The sequence below is a fragment of the Schistocerca gregaria genome, chromosome 1 (genome assembly GCF_023897955.1).
Source record: "Schistocerca gregaria isolate iqSchGreg1 chromosome 1, iqSchGreg1.2, whole genome shotgun sequence".
NCBI lineage: Eukaryota > Metazoa > Arthropoda > Insecta > Orthoptera > Acrididae > Schistocerca > Schistocerca gregaria.
Window position 1 is genome coordinate 363,550,133 of NC_064920.1, and position 27,186 is coordinate 363,577,318.

The following is a 27,186-nucleotide window of genomic DNA, read 5'->3' on the forward strand; positions in this document are numbered from 1 at the left end:
GCAATTTTTTTATGGAAAGGGGAATTATTTCGGATCCAAGCAGTGAAGGAAAGGGACTAAGCAACATCAAGTCTAAAGCGATGGCGTTATATGTCAAACGAACATCGAGCATAATGTGCAACAACCCAGAAACCATTACAGCAAAACTATACCGCTTTGCCAGACCGGAAAGGGTAGAGCTGCCAACCAATACACAAAAAATTAAACTAAAACATATTAGTGAAATTTACCTTGAGAGAAGCTACCTCAGCAAAAAGCTTTTAAAATCCACGAACATTAGAGAAAAGTCGATTTTAGAGGAAAGAAGGAAATACGAAAGGAAGAAAAAACATAGAAACTAAATATGCCGGAATAGTAGGGACTGTAGTCAGGAAAAACATCAGTAATAACGTTCTTTCGTCTGACGTGAAAACAGCGTCGTACAAGGTAGTCAATATAATCATCAGCACTAATGAGCGACTCGTTGTCATCGATTTAAGTGACTCTAACCTCTGCAGTAACTGCAACCTTGTTAACTCTGAGCCTCATCGGTATACCTGTGGAGATCGGATTATCAACTCTAGGTGGACCAGCGAGAAAATTGCTCAAATAACAAGAACTTCTGCAAACAGTGTACTGAATAACATTTCCTACAGGCCAGAAGAAAGTTGCTACCCTCAGGCAAAAGTAACGCAGAGATCTGGCTAATGGAAAAATATAGAAGCTACATTTCTAACAATTTGGAGGTGATGAACTTCTTGAATACTGAATTCGAAAAATCACTTAAGTATCCGCACCACAATAAGAGATATGGTAAATCAGTAGTACAGCAGATACAACTATATGACGACAAACATCTGGTGTGTGCTACGAAGAAAGGACTTTAACTCCATAAGGATGCTGTTAGAAGGCAGAAACCGACAATAATGACAAGGCAGTGAAGGCCTTTGCGGTCTTGCTGCTCCGGGCTTCTCTTCAGTCCCCATAGTTTACTCTGGATGAGACTAAGGAGCATGCATTAAGGATTTACTGAATGGTAAAGTTGGATCTGGACATTGACTAAGAAGTGCCTCAGGCTGCAGAAGAAGGAAATCTGGATGCACAACAGCCACCAGTTGAAGGTGACGGTAAAAATGCCTCTCTGCTGGAGGACGTTGTTAAATTTGTTTCCATGTACTTCTGTTAAGGTTCAAAATGGTTCAAATGGCTCTGAGCACTATGGGACTTAACTTCTAAGGTCATTAGTCCCCTAGACTTAGAACTACTTAAACCTAACTAAGGATATCACATACATCCATGCCCGAGGCAGGATTCGAACAAGGGACCGTAACGGTCGCTCGGTTCCTGACTGTAGCGCCTAGAACCGCTTGGCCACCCCGGCCGGCTTCTGTTAAGGACTGAATATCATTCTTCATTCTATGAATGCTGTAATTGATGACTGCAATTCACTGTCTATTTGTTTATATCATTTCATTGTAAGCTAGTCACTTTTGTTACTGGTTTTGCGGAAGACAAAACAGATAGGGTACGGCCTTCAAGCGCAGTGGGTCGTAGGTTCGAATCTTCCCAGATGCTATATTTCTTTTTATTTTTAAAACTTTATCGAAATGAATTCGATTGTTATTTTTATTCAGTTAATTGGCTTAAATGTAAATTTTTATTTCTATTCTTTTATCACGTCATTCTAATCGTCGTATGAACTTTTTCGTTTGTTCTCACTTTTGGTCGTGCTTTTTCCACTCAGAATCTTTGTGAATGTGAATTTAATTATATTTATTTGTTACAATAATTAAATATCTGAAAGTGCTGATCTATAGGTAAACAACGGAAGATGAAATAATCTATTTATATTGGCTTGCAATGCTGTCAAAAATGTATTTTTATTTAGAAGATGTGTATTTCTTATGGTAATCGACATACAGACGTTTAAACATAGTCTAAATTCATACTGAATGCTGGAAAAAATATTGTAGATGAAGGTTTAAATGAAAGAAGGGATTATAAGCAAAACAAATTCAAGAAAAATACGGAATAGACATAATGAATGCAATGACGTGGCGTCCGCAACTCGTGGTCTAATGGCTAGCGTTGCTGCCTCTGGATCACGGGGTCTCGGGTTCGATTCCCAACCGGCTTGGGAATTTTCTCTGCCGGGGAACTGGGTGTTTGTGTTGTCCTCGTCATTTCATCTTCATCATCATTATTCGCGTAATTGGGTGGCGACAGGAAGGAAATCCGGCCAACCCTTAAATTTACCCTGCCAAATTGCAGCATATCCATGCTGACCCTGCAAAACTGTTGGACAAAGGCACAAGAAAAAGAAGAAGAAAAGAATACATTAACATCGCCGAAAATATAGAATGATAAAAAGAAAGTAATTAAATCAAAATTGATACATTGAATTAATTAAATGCACATGAACAAAAATTTCAAGGAGAAAAAGAATGATAGGAAAAAAATGAATTTGACGTGATGATTAAAATGATGAGACAAAGGAACAATTAAAAAATATAGGTACACCAATTAATTGAATAAAAACAATGATCAAATTCATTTCAATAAAAATTTAAAAATAAAGAAAAAAATTAAGGCACCTTACAAGGTTCGAACCCACAAGTTTCTACAACTGAAGGCCTTACCATATCCATCACACCATCCAATCAGTCATCACATAAAACTCAGTTTTTTTTTTTTAAATTACTCCCAAACGATGGCCCACCATAGTGAACGGCTGCAGGCTGTGATACCTGGGATCTTAAGCTACTTCACCGAGCAGATGGTTTCAAAAAGATGTCAGCCCAACCACTGGAGACCTCTCCTTGTGAGTCTCGTCCGTCTTGAGCGATCATTTTCGTTTACACGTCAGCGTTAAAATTACATGTATTGTAAGAGCTGTCTGCTGTCCAATTTAACATTTTAACGGTGAAAATGAGGTTATGGGAGATTATCCTTTTTACAAAAGAGTCAAAATATAGTAGCAAAACAGTAAAACAAGCAATGATAATAGAGTTTATCAATGTCTATCTCAGAATTCATAGCGGATGCTCTCCGCTCTTGTCAAAGGTTGGGTGATAAATATTTTACACGCCTGAACACTGATAGAATAGGAAAACTGACATCCAGATATTTCAGAAACATACAGGCATTCATTTATTTGCTGGAGGAAATATATACTTGCTAAGTGCAAACGCATCAAACGATATCCAGAATACTGTAAACAGCGTATTTTTGCTTGATCCTTTATATCTTTTCTCTCTTTTTTTTATAAGTGCCAAATGACATCGAAAATTATTTTTCTCGTCAAATAACTTGGACCTTTTCACTGTTGAATAATTTTCATCAAAACACTTTATCCAGCAACATTCTTATCTCTGCATAGAGAGATACGGAAATATCTTTTTCGTTTGGATATATCGACCATCTTGTAAGAGAACACTAGTGGGAAAAAATTTCAGAACCGTGTGTATATTTTCAAAGTGCCTCGAAAAAAAAAAAAGCAAACAATACAATGAAAATTAAGGAGACACGAAAGTCAAAGTCCGTTTCTATAATAGATGTGAACTCGGGCAGGAGAGATTAACTTTAGGTTTTAGCAGACGCCGCCAAGTTCTCTCGTTTTTGCGAATGTGCAGTGTGCAGCATACTCGGAAATTAAGAACTCCCTACACGGCACAACCTGCAGATCGTTGACGTCACAGACACACTCGCGTCGCGGTCGGTTGCTGATTTACGTGCAGGCACAACAGGTGCACGCATACTGAGAATTCGATTTTGACCAGAAAGTAGATCGTATAAGACGGGCTTGAGGACAGCTTCTACCTGGAGCGGAGCTGTGTTGGTAGACTCCTACACTACCCATTAGTGCTGGCTGCTATGCCGAGCCGGCCGGGGAACCGAGAGGTTCTAGGGGCTACAGTCTAGAACCGCGCGACCACTACAGTCGCAGGTTCGAATCCTGCCTCGGGCATGGATGTGTGTACATATAAGAATATACAGCCTGCAGTTGCAGGTTAACTTTATCGTTTACCTAGGTTTATATAAACAACATTAGTTGCTGTCGCTGCATAAAAATGTTAAAAATCATGAATGTGTGTGATGTCCTTAGGTTAATTAGGTTTAAGTAGTTCTAAGTTCTAGGGGACTGATGACCTCAGAAGTTAAGTCTCATAGTGCTCAGAGCCATTTGAACCATTTTTTCGCTATCCAGACTTCAGCACTGGACGCTGGACTTCGTTGTCCTCGGCTAAGGATTGCTGATCTTCCCTTGAGGCAGCAGGTGTAAGACCAAGGGTAGAATAGTCTCCACACAAGATGTTACCATACTGCAACCAAACAATCGAGTGCGAACGCTATGAACGCCATAGATGCCACTAATCGAATGCTTTAAAAATGGCTCTGAGCACTATGGGACTTAACATCTATGGTCATCAGTCCCCTAGAACTTAAAACTACTTAAACCTAACTAAGCTAAGGACAACACACAACACCCAGCCATCACGAGGCAGAGAAAATCCCTGACCCCGCAGGGAATCGAACCCGGGAACCCGGGTGCGGGAAGCGAGAACGCTACCGCACGACCACCAGATGCGGGCCCCGAATGCTTTAAGATGGTGGGAGTGTACTATTTGTGTCGTAAAGGAGAGGATCTCCTCTTCAGCGTCATTCGTAACGATCCAATCGGTTCTGCTCTTCTCGAACTGTCAGAAATCTTCAGTTGCACATGATTTGCTTAAACAGTTTGTTACAGTGCCTTTACTGTTTAGTCAAACATCTGCTACGTCAGTCGTTGTAAAACCGACGCCCGCGGCCCGCATGCGGCCCCAATCAAGCGTTCGTGTGGCCCGCGACTCTCAGACGTACTTCCTAGTAACACTAGCGACCCGCCGCGGCTCCTCGCACGTACCACCGAGTATCTACTGCTAGACGATTTATCTACCGTAGAGGTAATTTTGTTTGTAGGGCGCGGCGTATAGTTATGATCAAAAATCAGAGAAAAACTTTAGGTAACTGAATGAATTTATATGAAAGTTATATTATTCAGCAGCAAACGCCACTTGGCGGCGTACTGTAGCAGCTAAAGGGTAAAGCATCTGTAAGATCGAAAGAAACACCTCCCACTGGTGAGAGTATTAAAATCGTAATGATAAACTGCCGAAGCATTGACAACAAAGTAATAGAGTTTGAAGCGCTGATGAAAATCCGTGAATCTCACGTAATACTTGCTACAGAAAGCTGGTTGAAACCTGAAATTGATATCAGTGAGATTTTGGGGGAAAATATAAGCGTATATCGAAAGGATAAGCGAACGGGAAATGGGAGTGGTGTACTTTCTGTCGAAGTAGACGAGAAACCCAAACCCGCCAAGGTAGAAGTTAAGGTTGCATGTGAGATTGTTTCGGCAAGACTCAGTATCAGGGGTGGTAATAAATGGTAATTGCATCTTCTATCACCCATCAGACTTATCTCCTGACGTAACAGGAAACTTTACAGAAAACCACAGTCCACTTGTACTGAAGTACCCAATCAAATTTTAATCATCGTTTCAGACTTGAATCACCCATCAACTAACTGGGAAAACTGCAAGTTTGTTAGCGGCGGTCGTGATAATGCATCCTGTGGAACTTTACTCAATGCCTTCTCTGAAAACCACCTGTAACTGATACTTAGGAATATGATGGAAAATATTGCACCTAAAGGCAACAAATACACCTGACCCCTTTGAGGATGTCCACATCGAAACTGGTATCCGTGGCCGGCCGATGTGGCCGAGCGGTTCTAGGCGCTTCAGTCCGGAACCGCGCTGCTGCTACGGTCGCAGGTTCGAATCCTGCCTCGGGCATGGATGTGTGTGATGTCCTTAGGTTAGTTAGGTTTAAGTAGTTCTAAGCCTAGAGAACTGATGACCCCTGATGTTAAGTCCCATAGAGCTTAGAACCATTTGAACCATTTGGTATCAGTAACCATGACACGGTTGTTGGGGTTGGGTTGTTTGGGGAAGGAGACCAGATAGCGAGGTCATCGGTCTCATCAGATTAGGGAAGTACGGGGAAGGAAGCAGGCCGTGCCCTTTTAAAGGAGCCATTCCGGCATTTGCCTGTAGCGATTTAGGGGAACTACCGAAAACCTAAATCAGGATGGTCGGACAGGGGATTGAACTGTCGTCCTCCCGAAGACATGGTTGTAGCAACAACGATTACCAAAGTACAAGGGACAACTAAAACATATATATATATATATATATATATATATATATATATATATATATATATGCTGGGTGGGTGGTCCAAAAGTCCGGAAACACCCTCATAAAATTCAAATCGAGTAACAAACGAGGAAACAGAGTCCCTACACACGAGGAACTTGAAGGGGGAAAATCTATACGCTATACCACCAACACACGAGGAACGGGATGGGGGAAACTTTATAGGCTATACCACCAACATGGCGGCCATCTTGAAAGCCGCCATCTTGGATTCAACTCCAAAATTTCAAATAGGAATGTGGTCATGTGACATATCAAACAGATAGAGAATTTCACCAGAAAAACAATGCCGCTATTATTTTAAACATAGCTTTATTCATTCTCGGGTTATAGCCAGTTACATGTGGCAGTGGTGGGACGCTCGGCAGCATGCGTGTTATGTGCCGAAGAGACATTACGCCGATGTTACACAGTCCCGAGAGATCACCAACAGTCATAGGAAGGGCTCGATATGTTGTCCATTATGCTGAATTGTTAATGCTATCCTCCGAACCCAGTCCTGATGAAATTTGACCAACACATCTGGCTGAATTTGACCACACCCATCAACAATGCGCTGCTTTAGATGATGCAAATCCCGTATTTTCACAGATCAAACCAGTGCTTTGACATGAGCCCAAAGATAAAAATCCGAAGGAGTCAAATCTGGTGAACGTGGGGGCCACTCCACAGCACTTCTACGAACAATCCACTTTTGAGGGAACTGCACATCCAGGTATTGCCGCACATTGTGCCCATAATGTGGTAGGGCTCCATCATGCTGGAAGAATTCCGGAAATATCCCTCCCTCAGTTAACAACGAGGGAAACACTTCTTCATCCAATAACCTCAGATAACTGTTGGCTGTTAATATACGATCAATAACAAATGTCCAACGACATTGGTACCCCAAACACCATACCAGACCATCACTTTTAAAGGGGTCGACCGTTCTGGAAGCATCAATCCAGTGCGGATTTGTGTCAGACCAGTATCTGTGCTTCATCACTGAAGAGCACCTGATAGGGGAAACGTGGGTTTATCTGCAGCTGCCCTGTCACCCGTTCTGCAAACTGTACCCGACGGTCTGAGTCATCCTCGTTCAGCTGTTGGAGCAGATAAATTCTGTATGCGTGCCATTTGTGCTGCGATAAAATTCGCAGTATGGAGGTACCGCTAACCCCACACTCTTGTGACAGGCGTCGACTACTCCGTTGCGGACTCTTGCTCAATGATGCCAACACGCTCACTGTTGTTGCTTCATCGGTGGCGGATTTTGGTCTTCCAGCCTTAGGTTTATCTGTGACAGAACCTATTGTTCGGAATTTGACCAAAAGCTTGGCAAACGCGCTGTGAGTGATGGGCTGTCTGGTTGGATGGCGACTGTTGACATCCTTAGCAATGACCCGTGTGCTTCTTTCTCCTGATATCAAGATGATTTCAATGCGTTTTTCATGTGTTAAGCACATTTTGTAACCTGTAAATAAGGAAACAATGATTAAAACGTTAGAATGAGTAAATGATACCTAACTGTTAAACACATGTAACATATCAGGCATGGGATAGTCACTTTGCACCGTTTCAGGCTCCATTTTATGACTTCTCAGTGCGTAATACTCACGCTGCCAAGCGTCCAACTGCTGCTGAACGTAATTTGCTATAACACGAAAATGAATAAAGCTATGTTTAAAATAACAACGGAATTGTTTTTCTGGTGAAATTCTCTATCTGTTTGATATGTCACATGACCACATTCCGATTTGAACTTTTGGAGTTGAATCCAAGATGGCGGCTTTCAAGATGGCCGCCATGTTGGTGGCGTAGCCTATAAAGTTTGCCCTTCCCGTTTCTCGTGTGTAGGGACTCTGTTTCTTTGTTTGCTACTCCATTTGGATTTTATAAGAGTGTTTCCGGACTTTTGGACCACCCTATATATTTATACGTTCAGTAAACTAGATAGAAAAAAGTAGTATCATATCTCAATGAGGAACTTGAAACTTTCAGCACAGAGCAGGAACATGTAGAGGAACTCTGGCACAAGTTTAAAAGAATAGTTGACCATGGTCTTGATAGATATGTACCCAGTAGAACAGTTCATAATGGAAGGGAACCCCCACGGTATACAGTCACTATAAAGAAACTTCTAAAGAAACAAAGATCACTGCATAATAGATGTAAAGCAAAGCCTAGGGCTATAGATAGAAAGAGGCTGAATGAAACACGTTTGGCTGTTAAGAGAGCGATGCTTGATGACTTCAATGACTATCGTAGGAGAATATTGTCAAGTGATCTTTCACAGAACCCAAATAAATTCTGGTAGTATGTAAAAAGTGTTAATGGCACCAAAGTTAGTATCCAGTCCCTACCGAGTGAAACAGGAACTCAACCTGACGGCAGCAAAGAAAAATCTCAAGTGCCTAATTCCATTTTCAAATGTTCCAATACAAAGGAAACCCGGGGATAATTGCCTCAATTTAATCCTCGTACCACTGATACGGTGAATGACTTAAGAATTAGTGTCAGTGGTGTTTAGAAACACCTGAAATCGTTAAAACTGAACAAAACGCCAGGGTACGACGGAATCTCTGTCAGATTCTGTACTGAATTTGCGCCTGAGTTAGCCGCTCTTCTAACTATAATCTATCACAGATCCCTCGAACAAAAAACCGTCCCAGTTCTTGGAAAAAGTCGTAGGTCACACTAGTCTAAAAAAAGGGTAGACGACGTGATCAACAAAGCTACCGTCCAATCCTTGACATCGGTTTGTTGTAGAATCTTAGAACATATTAGGGGCTCTAACACAATGAGGTATATTGAAGAGAATGATCTCAATACCAACCAGCACGGATTTCGAAATCATCGATCATGTGAAACCCAACTCGCACTTTTCTCATATGACATGCTGAAAGCTTTGGATCAACGCAGTCTGGTAGATACCAATTCTCAATTTCCGAAAAGCAGCTAACTCAGTACAACACGCACGCTTATCGTCAAAAGTAAGATCATATGAGGTATCAAGTGAAATTTGTGAGTAGATTGAGGACTCTCTGGTAGGGAGGAGGCAGCACGTTATCTTGGACGGAGAATCATCGTCAGATGTACAAGTAACTTCGAGTGTGCTCCAGGAAAGTGTGTTGGGATCCTTGCTGTTAATTTTGTACATTAATGACCTCGCAGACAATATTTATAGTAAAAGCTGCCTTTTTGCAGATTATCCAATTATCTACAATGAAGTACTATGTGAAAGAAGCTGCATGAATACTCAGTCAGATCTTGATAAGATTTTAAAGTGGTCTAGAGACTGGCAACTTGCTTTAAATGTCCAGAAATACACACATCAAAAAACGTTTTGCACCACCCCGGCTCCCGGAACTCCTGAAGACAGACGTTGACTGTGGTTACTGTATCACAGACACATCCCTTTGACTGTTCAGGGATGTCACTCAACTCGCCCAAAGATATAAATAAACAACCATGCATGAGCACTGCCTAATAGACGGAAGGGGTCCGACAACCGATCAGTTCCAGTCATTCCACCAGGAAGGAGATACACGGCTCGTGTTGGCTCTCGTTCAACCGTGCCAAGACGGCCAATACCGTGGTTCGATCGCGTCCGCATTGTTACTTTGTGCCAGGAAGGGCTCTCAACAAGGACAGTGTCCAGGCGTCTCGGAGTGAACCAAAGCGATGTTGTTCGGACATGGAGGAGATACAGAAACAGGAACTGTCGATGACATGCCTCGCTCAGGCCGCCGAGGGGCTACTGCCTAAGGATTATGGCTCGGAGGAACCCTGACAGCAACGCCACCATGTTGGATAATGCTTTCCTGCAGCCACAGGACGTCGTGTTACGATTCAAACTGAGCACAATAGGCTGCATGATGCGCAAGTTCACTCCCGACGTCCATAGCGAAGTCCATCTTTGCAACCACGACACCATGCAGCGCGCTACAGATGGGCCCAACAACATCCCGAATGGACCGCTCAGGACTGGCATCATGTTCCCTTCACCGATGAGTGTCACATATGCCTTCAACTAGACAATCGTCGGAGACGTGTTTGGTGGCACCCAGGTCAGGCTGAACGATTTAGACACACTGTCCAGCGAGTGCAGTAAGGTGGAGGTTCCCTGATGTTTTGGGGTGGCATTATGTGGGGCCGACGTACGCCGCTGGTGGTCATGGAAGGCGCCGTAACGGCTGTACGATACGTGGCTGCCATCCTACGATTGATAGTGCAATCATATAGGCAGGCAGTCATCTTCATGGGCGACAACTCGCGCCCCCATCGCGCACATCTTGTACATGACTTCCTTCAGGATAACGACATCTCTCGATTAGAGTGGCCAGCGCGTTCTCCACACATGAAACCTAACGAACATGCCAGGGATAAATTGTAAAGGGCTGTTTATGGACGACGTGACCCACCAACCACTCTGATGGATCTACGCCGAATAGCCGTTGAGAATAGGACAATCTGGACCAACAGTGCCTTGATGAACTGGTGGATAGAATGCAACGACGAATACAGGCATCCATCAATGCAAGAGGATGTGCTACTGGGTATTAGCGGTACCACCACCTCTAAAGGTCTCACTGTATTGTAGTACAACCTGCAATGTGTGGTTTTTCATGAGCAATAAAAAGGGTGGAAACGATGTTTATGTTGGTCTCTGTTCAAATTTTCCGTACAGGTTCCGGAACCCTCAGAACCGAGGTGATGGAAAACTTTTCTTGATGTGCGTATAAAACGTCGTATTTCACAAAACGAAAAAAATATAGTATGCTATGACAATAACATCAATGACTGACTGTGGAATCGGCAAACTCACCTTGGTGTAGTACTTTGTAGGGATATGAAATGGAGTGATCACTTAGAGGCAGTCGTGGGTTAAGCAGGTAGTAGCCTTCAATTTATTGGTAAAATACCGGGGAAGTACATCAATCTACAAAGGAGTTTGCTCACAAATCATTCATGCAACGTCCGCCCCCGGTAGTTGTGTGGTCAGCGCGACAGAATGTCAATCCTAAGGCCGCACGTACGATTCCCGGCTGGGTCGGAGATTTTCTCCACTCAGGGACTGGGTGTTGTCCTAATCATCACCATTTCACGCCCATCGACGCGCAAGTCGCCGAAGTGGCGTCAAATCGAAAGACTTGCACCCGGCGAACGGTCTACCCGACGGGAGGCCCTAGTCACACGACAGTCATGAGACTGGTTCTAGAATATTGGTCACGTGTGTGTGACCCGTACCGGATAGACCTAACAGGGGATATTGAACGTACACAGTGAAAGGCAGCACGGCTGGTCACAGGTTTGTTTAATCGACGGGGGTGAGTCGCAGAGACGCTGAAGGAACTGTACTGGAAGACTCTTGAAGATTGTTTATGTCTATCTCGGGGAAGTCTACTAACAATGTTTCAAGAACCGGCTCGTACGCACCGCTAACATATGGATCGTGAGGATAAGATTGGAATAATTACTGCACGCACAGAGCTATTCAATCATTCTTCCCGTCCTGTGTTCTATACGTGAATGGAACAGGAAGAAACCCTGATAACTGGTACAATGGGACGTACCTGCTGCCATGTGCCTCACGGTGGTATGTAGACGTAGGTGTAGATTTAAATGTGTGAACGGACTGCCCGACCACAACCCGCTTACAAGGCGAGCCGTGCATCAAACGCGCCATACCTCCGCGGCCACTCACTTGTCAGGGAGGCGGTCTCTTCAGTCCGCCACGATTGTCAACATCCCTATACTCATTCCTAAGAGTAGGTCGCACAAGCCGACAGCAGCGAGAAGGAAATCTAATTTTATATGCAGGGCTATTCAAAAAGAAGAAACAGGTATCAAATATTTATAGCTTCCAAAGTGGAAGGTATACAAACACAATTCCAACGTTCCTGGAACGAGGAAAGTTCAAATTTTTATGCATTGAATGTGAGCACCATGTGTTACACGACAAATATCAAAATGATGGCTCATTTCCTGCCACACACGAAGGAGCTGGCCTATCGTTATTGAATTCACAGATTCAACAATGCGATGTCGCAGACTTTATAGAGTGTCAGTCATAAACTTAATAAAAAGGCAGTATTTTACCCAACCCCACAGATAAAAGTCACAAGGTTTGAGGGATAGCGACCTGGGTCGATGAAGTTCATCATCTGCTCTTCTCTAAGAACGTTCGTCGTTACCTGAATGATATCATTCCAGGGCCTTGGATTGGAACAGGTGGGGCAGAAGATGAACTTCATCGCCACTGGTCTCCTACATCTGCGACATCGCATTGTGAAGCTAAGAATTCGATAACGAGAGGCCAGCTGCTTTGGGCGAGGCAGGAAATGAGACATCGTTTTCATATCCGTGGTAACACACGGTGCTCACATTGAATGCATACAAATTTGAACTTTCCTCTTGCCAGGAACGTTGGAATTGTGTTGCTATCTTCTGTAGTTTGGAAGCAATAAATGTAATCTGTTTCTTCTTTTTGAATAGGCCTGTATACATGGAAGACAAGAGCTGCATAGAGCAACTAGTAGCCCAAGCCATACATATACAAACAGAAAAACTGGCTGGGGGTCTTTAATTTATAACATGTATAAGAGGAGAATGTGTTTATATATGTATAGATTTTGGTAATAATAAAAGTAATAATATACTGTGACTCAATGTCCAGGTGCAAGTGTTTCAATTGGATCTTACTTCGCCGACTTACGTCCCCCTACTAAGTTATCCAGTCAGTAAAAGGCGACCTACAGATAAAAGTTGAATGTGAAATACGTTTCTTTTGTGGCGAATCTCCGCCATCATTGAGAGGTGCCTGCTAGATTAAAAGACCGTGGTCCGACCAGGATTCGAGCCCGCGACATTTCGGTTGTCAGGCATGCGCTGCACCTGCAGGTCTGTTCGGATTCTGTTGAAGCTTGGCTGCTGTCAGGAGCTGCGGCGGCTGCACCGCTGGATGGCACAATCACTCTTCCTGCAGGGGTGGCAGAATCTAATTCGTTATAGTTCAGCCAGTTTTCACAAAATAATTATGAATTATACATGGGATCTTTTCTCGTGAATCAATGCCAAAAGCCGATCAAAATACCTACTGAAGTTTCAGAGATTACACCGTATATACAGAGGCGAGGAAGGCACTTCAGTTTATTTCAACTTTCGTTAAGAGCTCCTTGTTCAGTATAAAAAAATCCTTAGAGAGATAGTAATATTTTAAGATGTGCTTAATTAAACTGGCGTTGCCGAAGTCGACAGTGATGTAAAAGAAGTTTGTTGCTTAGAGAGGTACGTAGCGCAGCTACGGCGGGGTTAAGGGATGTGAAAGGGGGGTATGTCTTATTGTTTGTCATCCAGTACTGACAAATCACAGGCATGCGTGACTCGTACAGGTTAGCTTCTGTGGTATAAATTTTGACACGGATATAACATACATTCGTGAACGTGCATTACAGAAACGGGTACATCTTTTGTGGTAAGGAATATGAAATAAAATTAAGGCTGTTGTAATACAATGCAATGAATAGAAGAAAAATGACATCCAAAACATTTAGTAAACATTTGTGATCGTATATTATTTTGCATAACGCATTTAAAGATAAGTACAGCTACTTTTGTTAATCAGTTACTCATCTTCTCACAAAGACAAGACAACAATGCTTCGTCGGGTAGTTACGGTATCACAATCCTAGGGTCGCTGAGCGAGGTAATTGTCTAAAATAGAGAACAGTCAACACAAAGTGTTCGGAAGAATGTTGACTTTTAATTATTAATGCTTTGAGGTCAGCCGCAAACCTATTGCGCCCTTACTGTGGATAGTCTGTTAGGGGCTCATAACAGTTTATAGGGGTTACCTATTAATATTAAATGATAATTTAATCAATACCATAAGCTGTCGACAGGCGTTGATATACATCAACGGGGACAGTTGAAAATGTGTGCCCCGACTGGGACTCGAACCGGGATCTCTGCTTACATGGCAGACGCTCAATCCATCTGAGCCACAGAGGGCACAGATGATAGTGCGCCTGCAGTGACTTATCCCTTGCACTCTCCCCGTGAGACCCCCACTTCCAACTTACTGTCCACACACTACATTCGTAGTACCCCTGCCCACTATACTCATTACTCGCGGCAGACAGTCTGACTGGGTCCCGTAAGAGTTCGGGCAATGCGTTTGCATCAGCACAGAAGAAGAAGATCAATGGCGTGTTAGCCTTAACTATATGGAGATGGTATTTGTTCTTTCGGACATGTCCAAAGGAACAGATACCATCTCCATATATTAATATTAAGGCCGGTGCATATGCGGTCCGAGGTCAGTATTGGCTCTTGAGCATAACGTTACGAGGGTGACGAAGTCAGTTCGGTCTCCACTCTTGTAATCATTTTCTGCTAAACTCGCTCGCAGATGTACACAAGAGAGTCGAGATTGCTGTCTTCCTGGCAAAGTAACAAGAGTTGAAACGTTTGCGGTTCCCGGCTGGCGGCAGCTGGTCCTTCCTCTTGGTCTAGTAATACCGGCAGTTCGGACTTCGAAAATTTTACTATCCCATTTGCTTACTAATTTGTCGCGTTATAGTACTTTAACGTTTGATTTTGTTACTCCTCTTTCTAACTTTACAGCCACATGGTACTATGTTGCTGAAATTGTCAAGTTTTTGGTTTGTGTTGCGCAATATCTACACCGCCGGCAGTTAAAAATGCAGCACTAGGATGTATAGTAGGAAGAACATATGATTACATTTGTTGGTGACCCAGGATAGGAGATGTAGTACGCAGAGCTGGCACCTCTGGCAGACACGACTGTAGTCACGATGAACATCGAGTCGGCCTGGAATAGGTGACATAAGGGTACATCATCCTATGCTGCAGAGATTTCATCAAACGCTGAGGTTGACTACTGGTGATATGGTAGATTTTGTCAACCATGACAATGTTTTATAAGAGGATGACAGGTCTGGAGATTGAAATGGCCAGAGCAAGTGTCGAACACCAACTGTATCGAGGTAAGTCAGACAAAACGCCTTGCATTAGTTTGTAGATTATGCCGTCACAGCGATCTCGAAAAAAAAGACCAAGAAACGGGTTTATTACGTCAGAAATGCAACAGCTGCTCTGATAAACAGAGGTGTTCTTTTCGTGTACCCAATGTCAGCTCCACTACTCCGCCTGATGTTGACTCATGTGACGATGACGAATGCAATCCGGCAACGTGCAGTCTCCTCGAAGCCTCCACAGAGGACCACATCCGTCACGATGAGGTACGCTGAACTAGCAATCGTGTGAGAAGAAGTGGCAGCGGTCCTGCGTCCTATGGCGTTCCTGGGAGCACCACTATTGGTGCGCCTCTCTGCTACCACGTCGAGAGAAACTGCATCAACGGTCGCCGTGAGGACGGATCGGGTGCTCCAGATGTTGTCGCACTGTCCGTACCAATGTCTTGCTGAAAACAAGGCCGTTTCCTAACTAAAAGTATATGACGAGGCTCTGTTGTCCTGCACGGCCTAGTGAACGGTATCTGTCCTCCAGGGCGCTAATCGCATGCAGCCGTTGACATGCTGTATGGCGTTGAGTGTGGCGCTCCTGAAACTGTAGGTTCCATATTCGTATAACAGTGGTGGCATCGCGACCAGCACGAGCAGCAGCAATGTCGCTGTGTGATAAATCACAGTTCCGATAGGCCACGACCCTACCGATGACGAATTCCGTCATATGTTGGCAGGCGTTTCTCCTTCTAATATTAGACATAACATGATCTTCTCACGAGAAACCAACATTCAAATGCGGTTTCTGAATGAGAAACCTACTGCGTAATCTTTCCTTGCTGACAATATGTATTTGGCGATAGGCCTACCTGCTTTGTGCAGTTGCCTTCAAATGGTAATCATTCACATATTCAAGCACGTAGTAGCTTCCTACAGTTTGAAGTTTATTGCATGCTCCCTTCAGGATGTTGCAAGTTTAATGACCAACAGTGTTGTACAGCACATAATATCACAGAATTTTTAGAGGATTCCTGATTATATGTATGAGGCAATATCACCAAGCGAGGTATCACAATGGATTGGCATTCGGGAAGACTGCGGTTGAAATCCCCCATCCCTGTCACATTGTTTTCGACTGGACATTAAACCTCAATCCTTATTTCTTCCATTCTTCGTTCAGCACATTGCCCAGTGAAGTACGCGGGGAATTAAACTACTACTACACACAAACCATAGGCTTCGATTTGAAGAGAAACTTCGCAGTACCTACATAATTATTTATATCCGCGTTAGCTAAATTTAGGTACCGTGACTGTGTGAAATAGTTGTTTCTGCTGCCAGTCACATTTATTTAATTTTATCAGCCATTCCCTTCCACTTGGGTCACGTATGGATTCGACACATATATCGAACACACTCGTAATCCATCTCTCAGTGTCCACCACTTCCTCCATCTGTCTGTCCACCTAATCCTCTCACCTCTACCTATCCCCTTCTGCCTACTCTCTCTTTGTCTTCATCTCCTCCTGTCTCTCTCTTGGTCCATTTTCTTGAGCTCCTCTCTCCTACCATATCTTCCTTGCCTGTTCACCTGATCTTATCCTCCTCTCCCCTCTCTTTCCATTTCTGCCTCCCCCATTCATTTCCACCTGCCACTTACACCTCTACACCGTCCATCTTATCCACCTCCCCTTCCTCCTCTCTCTCTGTCCATTTCTTCCTCCACTCATTCTGACCATCCCCTAATCAATCCATCTCAATCTTTCCCAGCTGTGTTCAAGAGATGTGTAGGCCTTGCAATACAGTTCAATAAAGCAGGTCAATATTATTCCCACCACAACACAATTGTCATGCAGGGCAAGCTGCACATTAGGGACCTGAAAATCATTTCACGTACACGCCATCATGCAAAGCAGGTTGATAGAGCAGTACTGCACAAATATAACAGGCCAGTCATGCAGGGCAGCCAACATGTTGGGACCTGGGAAACCTTTTCTTGCCCCTGACATGTAGTCTGCCCTCTACTGTTCCCACATGACATGCTTGTTGTGCAGAGTATCTTATACGCCAGCGCTGGAGAACTACTTTTTGCCTGTATCTCTACTCCTATTGCGGCTAGGTGGTTATGAATACCACAGTGCTCATATTCTTGAGGACTGCTGTTTCTGTGCCAAATTTGTATCATATTGATCCAAGTGTTCGGGAGAAGATTCCAGATAAATACACACACACACACACACACACATTGCTTTCTATATAGAGGCTGATTCAGCTGCCACTGCCGCTGTCGTTTAATGCGATCTGCTATGCTGTATTTGGTCTTCAAAAACGACGTGCAAGATTTTCATATTCTCTCGCTCGCAACGCGCAAAACCTATACCACTACAAAAAAAAAAAAAAAAAAAAAAACGCACCCCCACTCCCACACCAACCGCCACTGGTGAGGGTTTTTAGTATAATGTTCATGGCACTCCCTCCTACCGCCATACAAAAATTAGTGACTGCACTAATTATATCCCATATCGACCTTTCTTGCTATTCAATTGATTGGTTGTGGTATGTCACTCACTAATTTAAAAAGATCGGCATCAAATAAACAATAACTTCTTTGTATTCGCATGGCCTTCGGACTACGAAACTAAGGCGCTTGTAAGGATTAAGTTCGGATCGAACTATCGGCATAATTAGTTTGAGGGTAATGTTTACAAGAGTCGTTTTTCTTTTATTATCCTCGTGGGCACGTTTAAATTAATAATGTCAACGAAATATCCGACTATGCTGGTGGCGTAATAGCCCAGTCAACAGAGACCAAAAACGGTCGAATATTGGGAATGATTCCTGTAGTGCCGGCCGCGGTGGTCTCGCGGTTCTAGGCGCTCAGTCCGGAACCGAGCGACTGCTACGGTCGCAGGTTCGAATCCTGCCTCCGGCATGGATGTCTGTGATGTCCTTAGGTTAGTTAGGTTTAAGTAGTTCTAAGTTCTATGGGACTGATGACCACAGATGTTAAGTCCCATAGTGCTCAGAGCCGTTTGAACCATTTTATTCCTGTAGTCTGAAGTGTTTCTCCTAACTATGGTCAAAGAGCGGTCGCTTTTAGCGGATATTTCGGCCTGCACCCCACCAGTAATTCGTATTCCTGTTTTCTTCTGTTTACAGCCAGGAAGATCATCCTCGGCATACCAACGTTCGCCCGCACTTGGAAACTGACGAAAGATAGCAGGATCACGGGCGTTCCACCGATCGACGCCGACGGTCCTGGAGTCGCTGGCAGCATAGCCAACATTTCTGGACTGCTCGCCTACCAGACGGTCTGCACGCTGCTGCCAAACGACGCCAACGCTGCCTACAGAACAACACTGCGCCGCGTCACGGATCCGACGGACCGCCTGGGTTCCTACGGCTTCCGGTTGCCTACAAGAGAAGTCTCCGGCCTCTGGGTCGGTTACGAGAATCAGCACTCTGCCGAGTACAAGGCGGCCTACGCCAGAAAGAAAAGTCTGGGCGGCATAGCGTTCTCCGATCTGTCCCTTGACGATTACAATGGCGTGTGCACCGGCGAAAAGTTCCCCATTGTACGTGCCGGGACACTAAAACTTCTCTCCACTAGCGTGTAAATAAGTGTGTTGTGTACAGTATTTCTTCGCCCTAAAGATTAAAATTGTAAAATAACATATATATGTGTATCAATAAAATACAAAACTCTGTTGTATTCCCGATTAAGTCTAAATATGATACCGCATATCATGACACACTGTGTGTCACTAAATTTGCAGTGACCCTCTGTCACAGAAATATGGTTTGCTTCATAATGCCCAAAAATCTGTAGATCAGACACAAAGTAGAGTTACACAATTACTGATGCACAGTTCGGAAAGCTCTTTCTGGAACAGGGAGGTGAAGAAAAGTCTGTGCAAACAAACGGCGAAGGCACTTCTACTTCAGGGCAATAGCACTTTCAACTTTTATGAAATGGCACTGAGATACATTATAAATATTTTGACAAGAATCCTGTATGAATGTGCGACGGTAAGTATTGGCAACCTTTAAACATGACGTCGATGGTCGCTGCTTCACAATAACTGCTGCAATAACGCAGGGTTATTCACCCCAATTAAGGTCGGAGGAAGGCTATGGCAAACCACCTCAGCTGGGACATTGCCTAGTACGGCGGCGCGAGTCTCTCGCATCGTCCCCTACGCCCTGTCAAGGAGTGTGGGACCTCATAATCATCATATTCATAAGTACCTCCAGCCTTTCAGAAGAGCGACTGTGCGAAAACTACAAGGGACAGTCAATTGAAAACGAGACAAAGGGATAAAAATTATGTAAACTTTTTATTATTTGACAAGTAATCGCCACAACTAGTAATAGATTAATCCCAATGAGAGACCAGATGGTCAGTGCCTTCATGGGCAAATGTTTGTGGCTGCCTATAGAACCATTATTGTATGCAGGCGCGCAACTTTTCGTTCAAAGCAAATCGGCAGCCACAAATGTTTTTCTTCGGGGAGGCCGGCGTGTTGCCAAGGTTGATTCGACTACGTTGCAGAAGTCTCGCCGGGAAGCCCATACATGTCCTCCATGCAATTTCGACCTCTCTCCATGCGATTTCCATATTTCTGGAGCCCTGAAGAAAGACATCGTGGTCGTCAATTTACTTCTGGAGGAGGAGGCCACGCCTGCGTACAATTACGGTTCCGTATGCAACCGCAATCGCTTTTATATGAAGGCACTAACCGTGTTGTCCCACAGTGGGATGCAAGTATTAACAGTTATGGCGATTAGTTTTGAAATAATAAACAGTTTACTTTTTTTTTCACCTGTCTCATTTTCACTGACATACAAAAGATTGACTCAAATCAGTTGGTGGTTAGTTAGGTTTAATTAGTTCTAAGTTATAGGCGACTGATGACCTCAGAAGTTACGCCGCACAGTGCTCAGAGCCATTTGAGCCATTAAATCTGACAGTTAAACATCTGAAAATTATAATGTAAGTGTTGTATGCTAATCAGGTACATGTTTGGCAACACGTCCTGCCATGCTCAGCAAGTACCTGTTTTCGTTTATTAATTAAGCTGATTTGAGTTACATGCCCGATTAAAGTGCGTCTCACATATTAATCATATAATCATGAATGTAAAGATGTCAATCGATGTTTACCGATTAGCAGTTTAATCTGATGGGTCGATCTATTTTGTGGACACGTAATTAAATTTTTTACTAAGTATTTAGTGAAAATCCGTCAGAGAAACCTTCTTGGCGCTATAATTATTACACACATCACTTTCATAGTCTGTCTCTGTACCAGTTGAACCGTCGTTCTCTCATCTTTCAAACACTGTAAGTACCATGGCTTGCACTGCACTGTGTGAGTACAGCTGGTGCAGACAACGACACATCTGGGCCCGTGCGAATCTGGGCAGGTCTGCGTGATCCCAGTGCCTCACCTTGTGAGATCACCACAGCCTCCTCCTACCTGTCAGTGCCACATTGGCTGGCCTGCTTGATATGGTGTGCAAATTTAGATTAGATGTACTTTTCGTTCCAATTGATCCATACTGAGGTAATCCTCTAGTATGTGGAACATGTCCAGAAACAAGAATAGCCGCCCGGAGTAGCCAAGCGGTTCTAGGCGCTACAGCCTGGAGCTGCGCGACCGCTACTGTCGCAGGTTCGAATCCTCCCTCTGGCACAGATGAGTTTGATGTCCTTAGGTCCGTTAGGTTTAAGTAGTACTAAGTTTTAGGGGACTGATGACCTCGGAAGTTAAGTCCCGTAGTGCTCAGAGCCATTTGAACCAAAACAAGAATAGCATAATAAAAAATTACAGAATAAGAACAAACAGACTAATGTATCTTCCACAGATCACAAATGAAATTGCTCTTGTAGATGTGGAATGGTAAAAATGCGTATTTACACTAAAAATGTTATAAAACTTCTCATCAAATATTAAATATTCAGTACACTTAGGTACATGTGATAACTCTTAGGCTTTTGTAGCCACACGTCATCAAATGAAAAAAGTAAAAGAAACGTTTTACAGCATTTATTTACACTAACAGCGTTGTGCAGAAGTCATATTGTATGCAATATTCACATTATGTGGTATTATTAAAACATACACACATCAATCGGTTCTGCTAAGAAATTCTTCAGTGGAGTAAGAGGAGTTGGCCATCAATAAATTCTTCAGAATACTCTCAACCTGAACTTTACTGTTAGTTAAACTTTTTGTGGCTGCTGGCATTTTAGTGAGAAGTGTATTGCTGAATGAACCAAATGCCTTGCTCGACCTAAACCAGCCAGCTCTGATCTCTTTATTTTCTTCGTGTCACAAGATCTTCCTCCAAAACAATTCCCTCTTAACTGTAGTAAAGGCTCTTACGTCAAACGATTTCTGACCAATAGTTCTAAAGAAGTAATCGAGAGTTTACGAGCCACCCTCTTTTTGAAGTCAAATGTACCAGAGCAATTGTGTGTTACGCACATACTGCATCAGCTGTAATGTGTTCCAGTAAGTCCCCCCTTTCGATAGCAGTGCATACTGCCTGCGTTTGTCGTAAAATTCTGCTGTTTACGAGTTACACGAATGTTAGTGAGCATAATGTCAACAAAGTTCTAGTGACAAAGTTCCGACTAGCTTCGGAGAATCAGTAAACTTTATCGCAAATTTTTCTCTTTCTAAAACATAAAATCGCTTTGTTTGGCGTTGTAGCTGAAGTTATTAAAGGTAACTGACATTAAAAGAGTCAGAGGCGTTAAAGTCTTTGTTTATTACCAAGGAGAACATTACAGTAACCATAACTCAGCTCCACTGCGAATGTTATTCTCGGGAACGGGATGAGTTAGTTGCTGTTCGTAAGACTCTGTAAGTCTCCCTTACTGCTGACAAGCGACATGAAACTGTTGCAAACGGATGTGTGGGACGGGGTGCCTACAGCCACGTACAAGAGATTTCAAAAGTACCTTAGGTGCTGTGCACTCCCGTGGATACTGTCTCATTTCCAGAAAATACGAGACAGATCATTAGTTGTTCACTTGACTCTGAGGGCACGTCAATGGTAAGTCTAGAGGCGCTGTACAGGAACGGCATGGAAAAGGGATAATCCAGGCAGTTTCACCTGCCCCCTTAACGAACAAGTTTCAGGTGCTGTGTTCCAGTAAAATAAGTTGCACCAGTGAGTCGACACTTCGAACGTATAGCAAATATGCGAAAGTTATTTAAAATTTTATTTGAATTGTAACCTAATTTGAGAACACTCTGATCTTTAATACCGAAAATGATCCAGTGTATGTTACGTTCTGGTCTGAACTGTGATAAGAGTTATTAAAATGCATGCGCTAATCATTAAAAATCTCTAGTCTATAATATATAATTACTCAAATTTTTAAATGTTATTAACTAAAAATCCTAAACTGTAATGAAGAAAATGATCTATTAAATTATACATACCCTGAACTGTCATCATGCATGCTTGACCTCTGATATTACGCTCAAAAAAATTTCTCTTTGCACCTTCACTGCACCTACTGGACCCGTAAAGTACAAAACTTATAAGCTGAAGGGAAATACATTTATGTACCTCTCTATGTAAAAAGTGCGCAGTGTAACGTGTGTCGAAGTCTGTGACGGTGACTTTGGTAGGTAATTTACGATTCTTTCGATATAATTATGTACCCGATATGGCGTGACCTGTGCCCGTTTCCAGTCATACGGGGCCATTCGCTGCGCAAACTATTCTCGATAAGTATGAGTTAGGAAAGAAGTTAATTCCGTGGCGTATTCACTCACATGTTGCCAAGGTTATTTCAAGTACGCTGCAAAGGTTTCGCTGGGAAATCGTTATACATTCTTCGTTAAGTCCCTATCTCTCCTCATACGATTTCCATATTTTAGAGACCTGAAGAAAGACATTTGTGGTCGTGGATTTGCTTCGCACGAAGCGGTGCAAACCTGGGTACAATTGTGGTTCCGTACACAACCACAAATATTTTTCCATGATGGCACTAACCGTCCTCTCTCATAACGGAATAAATCTATTAACGGTTATAGCGATTACTTTTGAAATAATATACAGTTTACTCACTTTTTCCCATTTGGCTCATTTTCGTCTGACTGCCACTTATACTACAACCCCCCTGCGTGTCGCTCCAGTAAGGATCGCAAGAACAAGATTAGATTGATTACAATACGCACAGACATATTAAACAAACATTAATCCTACGTCTTGTACGTGATGGAATGACAAGAAGCCATAAAAACAGGTAGAATGGGACGTACCCTCGGCATGCACTTCGCAGTGGTTTCCAGACCATGGATGTATATGTAGATACAGGTATGTTACAAACTAGTAGCCCCTCAGTTTTATCAAATCCACATGAAGCATTCACACTGAATGTAATCCATCAGAAGTTGGACAGGAAATATGCCAGACATCAAGCCGCAAGAGCAGTGATGCAGTTCTCATGTTTAAAATAATGGATTAGAGCGCTGCAGCATCAATCTGTCAGCCCTCTCTGAAGATAGCCAAAGGGTATACGGCCGAAAAGTAGTGGAAAAGTCGAAACACCTCTGAAAAATCAAAATGCACGGAAAAATCCAGGTTACATGTTTAACATCACTATGCCACAGGATTTGACTTTTCCAAACCAGAAATAACGGAGAGTTAGGTGATTGTACTCAGGGTCATTTGAAAAGTTTCTGATCATCAGACTAGTCACCTTCATTAGACTGTAGGATGGTGAGCCAGTCGGCAGCTCCTGTGATGCTTTCCAAGAGAAGCAGGCCATTCGGTCGCATTTACGTGCTAGAGTAATAACACAATATTGAAAAAAAATAGAAATTAAGAAACTTCAAATTCGCATTAACACGTGCATTACAACAGGAAGTGCACTCCCCTAGATTGCACTGATCGCCAAACTAATTCCAACATGAGACTACAAGCTTGTTCTCGGGTGTAGAGATGATGTGAGGCCCAGAGACGGTCGTTAATTGTATAGGAGAGACCGCAATGTAACTAGCTTTCTCTGCCTTTCAACTAACGTATACATAAAATTACACTTGAGCGCACATTTATCATCTAAATTAAGAGGTGGCTATCCTTTCCAGTTAGCTGCTTCTCAATCTCGATCAGAGAGAATGGAGTAATATGCTACTGACAAACAGGTGCTGACAAAGGCACTTAGAATCGTAAGATTGGATGTGACACTGATCGCAGAGGCAGTACCTACTATCTATGCTGGCTATTCCTTTATTGTGGCCGCTCCCTAGGAATGCAAGCAACCACATATTTTTCATTGCTATTCCTTTATTGGAATAGTGGCCGCTCCCTTGGGATGCAAGCAAGGATATATTTTTCATAGATAGGCTGTGAACTGACAGGAGGGAGAAAGCAGCAGATCCGGCTTTTTGGAGTCAAATGGCCAGGCGTCAGACCTCAGTTCCTTCCAGCCAAGGACGAGATGGGACACACTTACGGTGGCAAAATTGCTGACCGCCCACCGTTTCCGTCAGGCTGGTCTGCGGGCAGTGTAGAGCACTGGCAGCCAAGATTTTGGTTCACAGGCCATCCCCGGGCGCAAGTTTCAAAGCACTCACCATGGTTGGCACATATCCGCCATCGCCACGCCACTCTCTGTCAGCGTGAGGCAGGGCAAGAGGGGAAAACTGCGAACGCGCTGCTTTTAAATGCCATTTCTGTCGCTCTGCATACGGCTTTGTTTTGCATTTCATATTTCTCAACAACACAGGTCACAAACAAAACAAATTTCAGTATTATTTAATTATCTTTGCATCACTGATGACAAAATATAGCTTTTATTCGCCACAAACTGGCGGCGTACGGGTAGATGAAGAAAGTTTCACAGACTTTCGCACTCAAGTTTCCAAGTAAACGTGACTTACACTGAAGCGCAAATGAAGCTGGTACAGGCATGCGTATTCAAATGCAGAGCTATGTAAACAGATAGAATACGGCTCTGCGATCGGCAACGCCTATATAAGACAATAAGTGTCTGGCGCTGTTGTTAGACTGGTTACTGCTGCTACAATGGCATATAATCAAGATTTAAGTGAGTTTGAACGTGGTGTTATAGTCGGCGCACGGGCTATGGGACACAGCATATCCGACGTAGCGACCGAGCGAGGTGGCGCAGTGGTTAGCACACTGGACTCGCATTCGGGAGGACGACGGTTCAATCCCGTCTCCGGCCATCCTGATTTAGGTTTTCCTTGCTTTCCCTAAATCGTTTCAGGCAAATGCCGGGATGGTTCCTTTGAAAGGGCACGGCCGATTTCCTTCCCAATCCTTCCCTAACCCGAACTTGCGCTCCGTCTCTAATGACCTCGTTGTCGACGGGACGTTAAACACTAACCACCACCACCACCACACCGACGTAGCGATGAAGTGAGGATTTTCCCGTATGACCATTTCAGGAGTGTACCGTGAATATCAGGAATCCGGTAAAACGTTAATACCCTGACACCGCTGCGGTCGGAAAAAGTTCCTTCAAGAACTGGGCCAACGACAACTGAAGAGAATCGTTCAACGTCACAGAAGTGCAATCCTTCCGCAAATTCTTGCAGATTTAAGTGCTAGGCCATCAAAAAATGTCAGCGTGCGAACCATTCGACGATACATCATCGTTATGGGCTCTCGGAGCCGAAGGCCCACTCGTGTACCCTTCATGACCGCACGACACAAAGCTTTACGCCTCGCCTTGGCCCATCAACACTGACATTGGACTGTTGATGACTTCAAACATGTTGTCTTGTCAGACGAGTCTCGTTTCAAATTGTATCGAGCGTATGCACGTGTACGGGAGTGAACAAGACCTCGTGATTCCATGGATCCTGCATCTCAGCAGGGGACTGTTCAAGCTGGTGGAGGCTCTGTAACGGTGTGGGGCGTCTGCAGTTGCCGTGATATGGGACCCCTGATACGTCTAGATTCGACTCTGACAGATGACACGTACTTAAGCATCCTGTCTGATCACTTGCATCCATTCATGTCCATTGTTCCGACGACTTCGGTAATTCCAGTAGGGCAATGCGACATCCCACACGTCAAGAATTGCTACAGCAACACTCTTCTGAGTTTGAACAATTCCGCTGGCCACCAGCGTCCCCACACACGAACATTACTGAGCATATCTGGGATACCTTGCAATGTGCTGCTCAGAAAAGATTTCCACCCCCTCGTACTCATGGATTTAAGGACAGCTCTGCAGGATTCATGGTGCCAATTCCCTCCAGCACTCCCTTAGACATTATCCGAGTCCATGGCACGTCGTGTTGCGGCACTTCTGCGTGGCCGCACGGTTTGCGGCGCCATGCCACGGACTGCGCGGTCTCCCCCGACGGAGGTTCGAGTTCTCCCTCCGGCATGGGTGTGTGTGTTTTTCTTAGCATAAGTTAGTTTAAGTAGTGTGTAAGTCTAGGGAACAATGACCTCAACAGTTTGGTCACTTAGGAATTCACACACATTTGAACATTTTGAACTTCGCGTGCTCGCTGGGGCCCTACACGGTATTAGGCAGGTGTACCAGTTTCTGTGGCTCCACAGTGTATTTAGTTTCAAAATCTAAAAAAGGTCTTTCAGGGATGTATATACATCGAAATATTGTAGCAATGTAACAATCTCTTTATGTACCCTCTCTGCGGAAAGCAATGTGGACATCCTGACCTGTTTTAACATAAAAAGATTTATTTATTTATTTATTTATTTATTTATTTAACCTGGCAAGATTAGGGCCATCAGGCCCTCTCTTACATCTAACCAGGCATTCTACTTATTTTACAGTCATATGTTTTAGTAGGCATGTTAAACTACATCTAATACAAAAAGTGAGATAAACAATTAGAAAGGTACACCTCGAAAAATACATTATTGAAGAGAAAGATTTTAGATAGGAGTGCTGGCAGCAGGGAGTATGAGGGAGACTCATGGTGAAGGGAGGAGAAGAATAGAG

The 27,186-nt window shown here is 43.6% G+C and overlaps 1 protein-coding gene across 2 annotated transcripts in view; it reads left to right on the forward strand.

Annotated features, from left to right (window-relative positions):
• LOC126346580 (chitinase-like protein Idgf4) overlaps positions 1 to 18,925 on the forward strand; it is a 93,621-nt gene extending 74,696 nt beyond the window's left edge. For both annotated transcript variants that reach the window (XM_050002199.1, XM_050002200.1), the window contains exon 6: positions 18,373 to 18,925. In XM_050002199.1, the coding sequence (XP_049858156.1) occupies positions 18,373 to 18,830 (458 nt within the window). In that variant the 3' untranslated portion in view covers positions 18,831 to 18,925. The remainder of the gene's footprint in view (positions 1 to 18,372) is intronic.
• The last annotated feature ends 8,261 nt before the right edge of the window (positions 18,926 to 27,186 follow it).